The 9,884-nt window shown below is 41.9% G+C and overlaps 1 protein-coding gene across 1 annotated transcript in view; it reads left to right on the top strand.

Moving 5' to 3' along the window:
- Nup133 (nucleoporin 133) overlaps positions 1-9,884 on the top strand; it is a 56,845-nt gene that overhangs the window by 40,343 nt on the left and 6,618 nt on the right. Inside the window, exons 20-22 of the mRNA XM_004640808.2 lie at positions 2,501-2,659; positions 4,378-4,513; positions 8,633-8,751. Of these exons, the coding sequence (XP_004640865.1) occupies positions 2,501-2,659; positions 4,378-4,513; positions 8,633-8,751 (414 nt within the window). The remainder of the gene's footprint in view (positions 1-2,500; positions 2,660-4,377; positions 4,514-8,632; positions 8,752-9,884) is intronic.

Genomic DNA, 9,884 nt, shown 5'->3' with positions numbered 1-9,884 from the left:
TTAGTTAGGTTAATTCCAAGGTATTTCATTTTCCTCAGTGCTATTGTAAAAGGTATTGTTTCTATAATTTCCCTCTCAGTGTGTTTGTTGTCTGTGTGCTCCTTGATTTTGATAGCCCTTCAGATTTTTATTGTACTTTAAGTTTTAAAAAAATGTTTAAAATTTTTTATTGCTTTTGAGACAGGGTCTTGCCCAGGCTGACCTTGAACTCACAGTGATCCTCCTGCCTCAGCCTCCCAGGTGCTAGGATTATAGGTGTGCCACCACACTCAGGAAGATTTTTTTTTTTTTTTTTAAAATGTATTTAGTTCAGGGTCTATAGGGTCTCACTACACAGATTGGACTCCTAGTGATCCTCCTGTTTTTCAGCCTCCCAAAGAGCTGGGATTATAGGCACGTATCACCATGCCCAGTCTCAGTCACAGTCCTAGTACGCCCCAGAGATGGGGCTGGCACGGCAAGCCAGGATCAAACCCTGTGCCCTGTGTCTGCCTAAGCAGACACTTTGATCTGCTGCCAGCAAGATATTTAAATGAAGTTCCCACTTGGGCACTGTTGTGCTGATTTAGGTTGCTCCTTAAATCCATTCTATTCAGTGACTTGAGTATTGTATAAAAGGCAATTTTTTTTTCTATGAAGAAAATAGTGCTAAGCTCATAATTCCAATCACTCAAAGGGAAGCCTTCTAAATATTGGATTTATATTCTTCCAGTTTTCTACTCTGTGTCATATATAAATGTACTTTTTCAACTCCTTTTTTTTTTCACATAACACATCTCAGTTGTGTCTATATTTATCTATATTTTTATTTTATTTATTTATTTATTTTGTCTTTTTGAGATGGTCTTGCCATGCATTTCAGCCTGGCCTTGTGCTTACGTTGTAGTTCAGGCAAGCTCGCAGTGATCCTCCTGCTCCGCCTCCGAGTTCTGGGATTACAGGCGTGCACCACCATGCCCAGCTTCTGTGTCTGTACTAAGTAGTCCAAAGCAATATTGTTGTTATTTTTGAGAAAGTGTCTGTGTAGTTTACTCAGGCCTTGATTTTACTTTGTAGTCCTGGCTGGCTTTGAACTTGTGATCCTCCTGCTTCAGCTTCTTGAGTGCTGGGGCTTTAGGTGTGTGCCACCACACCTGGATACACCAATATCATTGTAATGTGACAGGTTTTTTTATTGACTGCTTTCATGTGATTAGTGCCTGGTTGTTAGGCCTAACTTATCCAGTATTCCACAGTAGTACTGAACTGAATACTCCTGACTTACCATGATTTTTATGTATTTATTTACTTAATCGTGTGTGTGTGGCTGGCTCAGCCCACCCTGGGGGCGGGGCTGACATAGCATGTGGTGCCAGGGGATCAAACTGCAGTCCCTGTGCGCTTGCCTAAGCAGGCACTTTAGACTACTGAACTATCTTGCTATCTCGCCGGCCCCGATTTTTATTTACTTACTCATTTTTTGATACTGGAGATTGACCTCAGGACCTCACACTTGCCAGGCAGGTGCTGTGCCACTGAGCTATATCTCTGGCCTGACTTTTAATTTCTTTAAAAGTTCTAGTTGTCAATATATTCTTTCCATTTTTGCATTTTATTTTTCTTGGTCAAATTTAGTAGTTATTTTTGTGCTAATCTCACACTTTGTGGAGTTGGTTGCCTACTCCACCTTTCCCCCCTGCACTGGTATTTTGAAACATTCTTGCCAGGCTGGGCTCAGAATTCAATTCTGGCTCAGCCTCCTGAGCACTGGGATTATGGGCATGCACCATTGCACTTGGCTTGGATGGATTCTATTTATGCTGCTTATTAGTCAGTGTTTTCTGCTTCTTACATGTCATAATTTTTAAATTGTGTTTTGGATATTACGTATTTAAAAAAAACAAGAATGAAAATGGATGTTCTTTTCCTCCTAGGGGGTCCTCTTTCCTCTCCCTCTCAGGCAGGTGAGGTGAGGGAGGGCAGATCACTTGTGCATCAGGAGTGGAGATTGGCCGGCACTTGTCTAGGCTTTTGTCACATGCATTTTACTGCTGACCTCAGGCCTTTGGGGGAAGTTCTTGTGTTCATAGTAGAATCCTTGCGTTGGTACGGCTGTCTCCTAACCTCAGACTGCAGGGCTTTGTAGCCTTCTCTTCTAGTCCCACCCTTGGGAGCAGCCCCACACTGAGCAGGAGTCCTGAAGGGCCTCCCTGGGTTCCCAAGGTGGGCTCCACAGTACTGCCCTGGAGGTCCCTGGTTCTGAGCTGTCTCAGTCTCAGTGCTGTCCAGGAAACAAGGATGTTGCTTGTCTGATTTCCAAAAGGAAGAGTCGCTGCTCACAGGTGACTGTCAGCCCATTGAGAGGCCATAGTGCTTGAGGAATTGAAGTTTTACTGCTACTAGTTTAAATAACAACATGTAGCTTAGAGTCTTTGGAAGATACTAGTGTTCTACTAATATGAAGCATAATTTTAAAAGGTATTACTAAATAATAATGGATTCTTGGTTCTGTTATTTGTAGAATTTTTCAGACTTTCTCTTCCGTTGGTATCTGGAAAAAGGAAAGCGGGGAAAATTATTATCTCAGCCCTTGTCACAACATGGACAGTTGGCAGATTTTTTGCAAGCTCATGAACACCTCAGCTGGTTACATGAAATTAGTAATAAAGAATTAGTAAAGGTAAGAAAGATTCAGTTATATGAAGCTGATGTTTACAATTTAAGTATTTTTTTCAGTAATTAAAATGTTATTTGTAGCTATACTATGATAAAGCGTTAATACTAAACTGTACAAAAAACTCAACAATGTAACCCCATTAAGAAATAAGCTAAGACCTGAGTGGACATTTCTCAAAAGGTGAACAAATGGCTGAGTGTGATAGTGCATGCTATCTATAATCCCACATCTTGGGAGGCTAAGGCAGGAGGATTGCTGTGAGTTCGAACCCTGTCTGGGTTACATAGTGAGTTCCAAACCAGCTTGGACTACATACGGAAATCCTGCCTCAAAGAAATCTGAAAAAGAAAGGAAACAAAAGAATAGGAAACAAAAGGCCAACAGGAGTTTTTCTCAACATTAATAGCTAAAATTATACAAATTAAAACCACCACAAGATCTCATCTTATACCTGTCAGAGTGGCTCCTATGAAAAAGATGAATGGTGACAGACATTGATGAAGATGTGGATAAAGGGAACCCTTGCACACTGTTGGTGGGAATGTAACTTAGTTCAGCCATTAGGAAGAACTATATGGAGGTTCCACAAAAAGCTTGAAATAGAAACACCATCTGCTCCCACAGCTTCCTTCTGGGAACATATCCAGGTGGTATGAAGTTAGTGTCTGAGAGACTAGTGCTCAGCTGTGTCCACTGTGGTGCCACTCTGCTAGCCAGTTTAAGGAATTAGGCTGAGCAGTAGTAGGTGAACAGATAACCAGGATGTATGTGTATAAGTACACAGTGGAATACTGCTCAGCTTTTAAATAGAAGAAGATTCTGCCATTTGCCACAGCATGGGTGAATCTCGAGGACATTGTGCTCTGTGAAGTAACCAGGCACAGAGTGACATATACTGCATGGTCTCAATTACATGTGGAATTTGAAACAGACTGAGAGGGTGGTTACAGGGGTGGTGAGGGAGTGGAGAGATGCTGGTCAGGCTAGGTTCAGGTAGGTGGGGAAGAAGGTGGCTATCGTTAAAAGTAGTGTGTATTTCAAACCTGCTCAATGAGTAAATTTTGGTTATTACCACCACAAAAATGTACTTCAGGTGATAGATGTTAACTAGTTTTATTTAATCACTCCGCATTGTATGCTTTGGACTCTCTTAAAAATACACAATGATAATAGGACAACTGAATTTTTAAAAAAATATTTAAGGAACACTGCTTATGAACTATCTAAATATGTGTCTACTCCCATTGTCTTCCATAATTTGAATAGGGCATTCTTGATTTATGATAGTATTTTCACCATACCTACTATCTCACAGATTATATAGACCAATATGCGTTGCCTGCTATTATAAAATAAAGCACAAACATTTTACTAACACATATAATAGTCCTTGGACTTTTATGGTAAAGAACACATTCTTACATTAATACTCAAATTATGAGTAAAAGCAGTGAAGAAGCTAATTTTAAAATGTGTTCTTGACGTGGTAACTGGGTAGATGTGCAGTTGTTATAGAATGGCTGTCTTTTACATGTCTTTTCCCCTTCAAAATTAGTGTGTGTGGTTGAGATTCTATTGCTCACTTAACCTCAGTATCAAGTTTACTAATCATCAATGTGACTTTGTTGATAGTGAAAAAGAAAGTTTGCAGTGTACTTAACTTTTACTTCAGGACTGTGTTGGTACCGGGATCTTACAGTTCACGTGTTTGTTTATCGTAGGCTCATACAACACTTCTGAATTTGGCAAATATGGAAACTCGTTACTTTGCAAAGAAAAAAACCCTTCTTGGCCTGAGTAAATTGGCTGCATTAGCTTCAGATCTTTCAGAGGATGCACTGCAGGAAAAAATTGAAGGTAAAATAATTTACACAAGCAAGCCTATGACAAGATCAGGCCATCAGCTACATCTCATCTATCTCTGTTGTAGGAGGAATGGCCTTTATTTGACATCCATTCATAGCTAATTGGCTATATACTTGTGCTTTTTGTTTGGTTCTGGGTAGTGGTATTGGTACAATAGTTTTAGGGCTGGGGGCAGACCCTTACACTAAAAAAAGAAAAGAAATCAGATTCTGATTATCTCTAGTTCAAAAGCATATCAGTATTTTCATAATTCTTTTTTTTTTTTTTTTTTTTTTTTTTTTGTGGTACCAGGGATTGAACTTAGGACTTTGCACTTGCCAGGCAAACACATTCTACTGAGCTATTGAGACTCAGTAGCTTTGAGACTTTGAACACAACACCCAGAATAGCTCCCACTGTCCAGGAGTCAATATAGTTTGAACAGTCATAGTAGTGATGTGAAAGGATTCTATATCACATATGTTTTGGTTTTCCTCTTGTCAGCATGAGGACAGACTCCAGGCCCCACATGTGTTAAGCAAGCACTGTACTACTGAGCTCTACCACATTTAATAGTTTACAGAAGAAGAATCCAGAGATCCACAATGATAAACCAGAATAGGAAACAGTCAGTGAAGTCCTTTACAGAAGAAGGACAACTAATAAATGTGGAAAGGTGTGGTGGGAGCTGCTGTTTTATAACCACAGTGAATAAATTGGGCTTCAAAAGATAATACAATGAGCCAGGAATGGCAGTGCAAATGATTGCAAGTTTGAGGTCAGCCTGGGTAACATAGTGAGACCCTTTCTCACATAGAAAAGATACTAGAATCATGGAGTGTAGGACTGGAGGAGCAGGTATTTGGAGTATCGGTACCCAGAAGTAATGCACCAGAGCCAATCTTAAGCCAATTCCACATAACATTCATCTTGGAGTGAGTAGCATGCAGTGTGACTCCAGATCTAATCACAAGGGAGCACTCATGTATTCTGGTAGTGGAAGACAGGTGGCCTTAGATGAGATGAGTTTAAAAGCCAACACACATGAGTGCAGCATGTGCATGTGCACGTACACACACACACACTCACACTCACACTCACACAGTTCGAGTTTTTTAGTCGGATTTCAAAGCATCCTTGAACTGCTCAAAGCAACTGTGATGAGTATTACCAGGACAACTAGGAAAGTTTGATTATGTTTGACTTAGATGATACTCTTTTGTACTGTCATGTTAATGTTGAGTTCTGAGAGCCTGATCATGTTGTGAATGAATGCCTTTATTATTGAGAGAGAAGTGCTAAGGTGTTCGGGAAATGAGCTGTCGTGATGTCTGCATCTGTGACGTGATAGGGAATGGGAGGGAGAGATAAATCAGCACCTGTGTTGCTCAGCATGTGGCTAGGTAGAAGACATAGGAGTGCAGGTTCTTTAGAATTTTTCTGTAGATTTGGAATTTTTTCAAAATAAAGAATGTCTGCTCTGTGGTCAGGCACAGATATTTGGTTGCATATCTTAGCTATAAAGTCCAGCCTTTGAGGTCTTTCAGATGACTATACTTTTTTTTTTTTTTTAAACAAATGGATGTAGTAGAATGTTATGATTTATGTCTAGTTGTCCCCCTAAAGCCTCATGCAGTCATAGGCCGGACTACACCCCAGCCTGGGGCAGACAGCCTGAGTGCAACATAAGGGAGACAGACTTGCTCTCTGTTGCCACTACTCCTCCCTTTTGCTCTTGCTTTTCTGACGTTTGCCGTTGCCGTGAATGGCTGCTTTGTGCCATGTGCCATTCTGCCTTGAAGCCAGCCGACTATAGACTAAAACATCCATACACTGAGCTAAATAAACCTTTCCTTCCTTAATTCTGGGTGTTGGGTATTTGTCCCAGTAATGAGAGAAAAGTACCTGAGACATATGAGGAAAAGAATTTGGATCTACTTTCCAGTATCTTCTTTAGAGTATTAACTGTATAAACTGGGATATTTGGGTTATTGTCCTGAACCTTAGTTTTTTCTTCTGTAAAAGTAGTTTTAAAAATTGAGGATAGGGGGCCAGCCAGATAGGGGATTAAAGCACCTTTTTAGGCAGAGGCAAGGGTTAGGGGTTCAATCCCTAGCCTGCTGTGCCAGCCCTGACCCAGGGCACACTGAGAGGGCAATTGAGAGTGGGCGTGGTGTTGCGCATGTGTAATCCTAGCGTTTGGGAGGCTGAGAAGCAGGAGGATTGCTATGAGTCCCATCTGTGTAGTGAGATCCTGTAGACCCTGTACTAAATACATTTTTTAAAAAAAATTGAGGATAGGAGGGCTAGTGAGATAGCTCAGCAGACTAAGCACCTGCTTAGGCAAGCATGGGGACTGGGGTTCCATCCCTAGCACCATGGCCCCTTTGGGCCAGCCTCTGGATGCACTGATCCAGCCTCAAAGTCTGAGCATGGTGGCACACACCTGTAATCCCAGTGCTGGGGAGGCAGAAAACAGGAGAATCATTCTGAGTCCAAGCTGTGCACTGAGATCATGTACCAAATACATTAAAAAAAATAATAATAATAAGGCTAGGGCTGGGGAGATAGCTCAGCAGTCTAAGTGCCTACTTGGCAAGCGCAAGGACCTGGGGTTGATGATCACCATTACCCCATGCCATGCCAGACCCAGAAACCTGGGCGACCAGAAACACAGGTGTGGTGGCAGTGCATACCTGTAATCCCAGTGCTGGGGCGGTTGAGACAGGAGGATCACTACAAGTTCAAGCTAGTGAACTGCTAGCAAGACCCTGTACCAAGTAAATAAAAGATTAAAAAAAATAATAATAAAATCGAGAATAGCTGGGTGTGGTGGTGCTTGCCTGTAATCCTAGCTAACAGTTGAGATGCTGAGGCAGGAGGATTGCCTGAGATCAAGGCCAGCCTGGACCACATAGTGAGTTCATGGCCAGCCTGAGCTACACGGCAAAACCCGCTTCAAAAAATGTCCCCCCAAAATTTGAGGGGACATCGGTACCCGGGATCCATGGTGTTGCATGCCTATAATCCCAACACTGGGGAAGCTGAAACAGCTGTGAGTTTGAGGCTAGCCTGAATTACATAGTGAAAACAATCTCAAAAAAATAAGATAAAAATTGAGAATACTATGTGTTCCTGAGAATAATGGCTTCCATATACTGAGTATTCACAAATCGCAGGTACCAACGTTTGACCTTTATTACTAAAATTCGTTGCTTTGCAAATCTTCCTTCAGCCGTTTCCATTTTTGTGTGGGTGGTGCCTACTAGAGAAAGCGTTTTTCTGCTGTGCAGAGTCAGCTGCTGGCATGAAAGAGAAGGCAACTTGATGGTTCCCTGTTGGCCCCAGGTGTCACCAGGGTTCTGGTCATCAACTGGCATCATTTAGCTTTTCCCTTCTTAACACAGAAGAGTATTTTCGGGTCACATTGATTCCCTGAGACCGTTCTTACAGTGTGTCCAAGCACAGGGGAGAAGGCTTTTTAGAATACCTTTTTGGTTATGTAAATAATTGTCAACTATAGAAAATAGACAAAGCTGTGTGTATGTAGTTTCTCAGCCTACTTTTTCAGGCATGAAAATGCATAAAAACGTTATATGTGATGTTTGCAAAATAGGGATGTGTGGAATGAGTGGGAATGCCTGTGCTTCAGCTACTCTGCTTGCTGTGATTGTGAGTGTGAGGCTTTTGTGGTAGCCCAGGGCCTGCTTATGGGCAGAAGCCAGAGGCAGGGCACAAGGTCTAGAACCTTGCCCGTGGAGGTGACTCCTGGGTAATACAGAGACAGAGAGGGAGAAAAGGAGAAAGGGAGGGGGAGAGAGAGAGACAGAGAGAGCGTGCACACAAGCGTGCTCCCATGGCTTGAAGCCCTGCCTTGTGAGTGAGACAGTGCTGCCCACTGCACTGAGCTCCTCACTGCTTCTGCTGGTATAATGGTTCATATGATTTGAACCAGATGAATGTTGTATATTGTGTATCTTGTCAGCAGTCAAGAAAAATTTAAAATAATAACATCCCTATTAGAAAAGGGTCAAATTACCTTTATGCCTGTTTTTGTTTTTAAACTCGTATTTTGTTTACAGCACAGTAGAAGTATAAGTCACATCATTCTCCTTTCTCTTCCTAAACTAGCCATGGCTGAGCAGGAACGTTTCCTGCTGCACCAGGAGACGCTGCCCGAGCAGCTGCTGGCTGAGAGAGAGCTGAGCCTCAGTGCCATGCCAGTACTGACCGCACCACAGCTCATCAGCGTAGGTGTTACATCCTCACCCACTCCCACACTGAGTATGGTTCCTGGAAGGGCCCTTCCTCTGCTTTCCACTTCCCAAGAACTGTTTCCTAGAAAATGTGTTGGAAGCTGCCAGGAGCAGAAAGCTGCTTAGCTTTTCCTTCCTGTGCAGCTCCGCCTGCTTCCCACTGCTCAGGAGGCAGGGAAAAATTGCATGTAGTTTTTGCTTTCCTAGTACATAAAGGGAAGCATACACCAGGAGGCCCTAGTATCTCCAGGTGTCAGTTTCAGGCTCTTTGTGAGCTCCGTGGCTCCAGGAGCACCCCCACTTGGCCTGCTGCTGCCCCCTACGCCCTGCCTGGCAGGGCTGGTGCACTTGCACCTTCACCTGCTCTCTGAAAGCCTCTCACATGCAGGAGTAATGTGGTGGTGCCACCTGAAATTTGCTCTGATTCTATAAAGAGAAAGTGAACAATCCAACAACCTAAGCATTAGCCATTGTTAATAAGGGTTTCTATAACTGAGCTCATAGGAGCTTCTCCTAATGGAGCACATTTAACTTAGAAATCTACAGTGTTGTTAATTGTAGCTTATCATTACTGTAGGTGTCCCTGAAAGGGAAAAAGTAGTATTGATTTTATTTGGATAGTCCATCCATTTTACTGCCACATTTCAGTCTCAGAGATTATGGAGGAAAAAGGATGCTCAAAATATTGGTGTTTTAAATCATATAAGGCAATAAAATTAAAATTTTATGAAATTATGTGCATATTGTTAAAGGATTTAAAATTAAAATTATATTACAAGTAGTTATTGGAAGACAGGAAAAATTCAAATTGATATTTTTAATGAGGCAAGTGATTTACTGATCAACCAAATTACAGGAAATTTGCGGGGTATAGAAATGAGCCTGCAGTCAGCTGTCATCCCAATAACAAAAGACCCATGGGTAATGAGTTGGCATGTCTTATTCTAAGCAATCTATGACCTACTGTACTTGAAGTTTTTCAAATCATTTATAAGGAAAGCATTTAAAAGCCATATAGGGCTGGGTAGATGGCTCAGTAGAATAAGAGCTTCCCTGGCAAGCACAAGGGCCTGAGTTCAATCCCCGGTTCTGCAAAAAAAATAAAATAAATAAATAAAAAATAAAAA

The sequence above is a fragment of the Octodon degus genome, unplaced genomic scaffold (genome assembly GCF_000260255.1).
Source record: "Octodon degus isolate 3935 unplaced genomic scaffold, OctDeg1.0 scaffold00127, whole genome shotgun sequence".
NCBI classification, from domain to species: domain Eukaryota; kingdom Metazoa; phylum Chordata; class Mammalia; order Rodentia; family Octodontidae; genus Octodon; species Octodon degus.
This window is presented reverse-complemented; position numbering and strand designations above follow the sequence as displayed.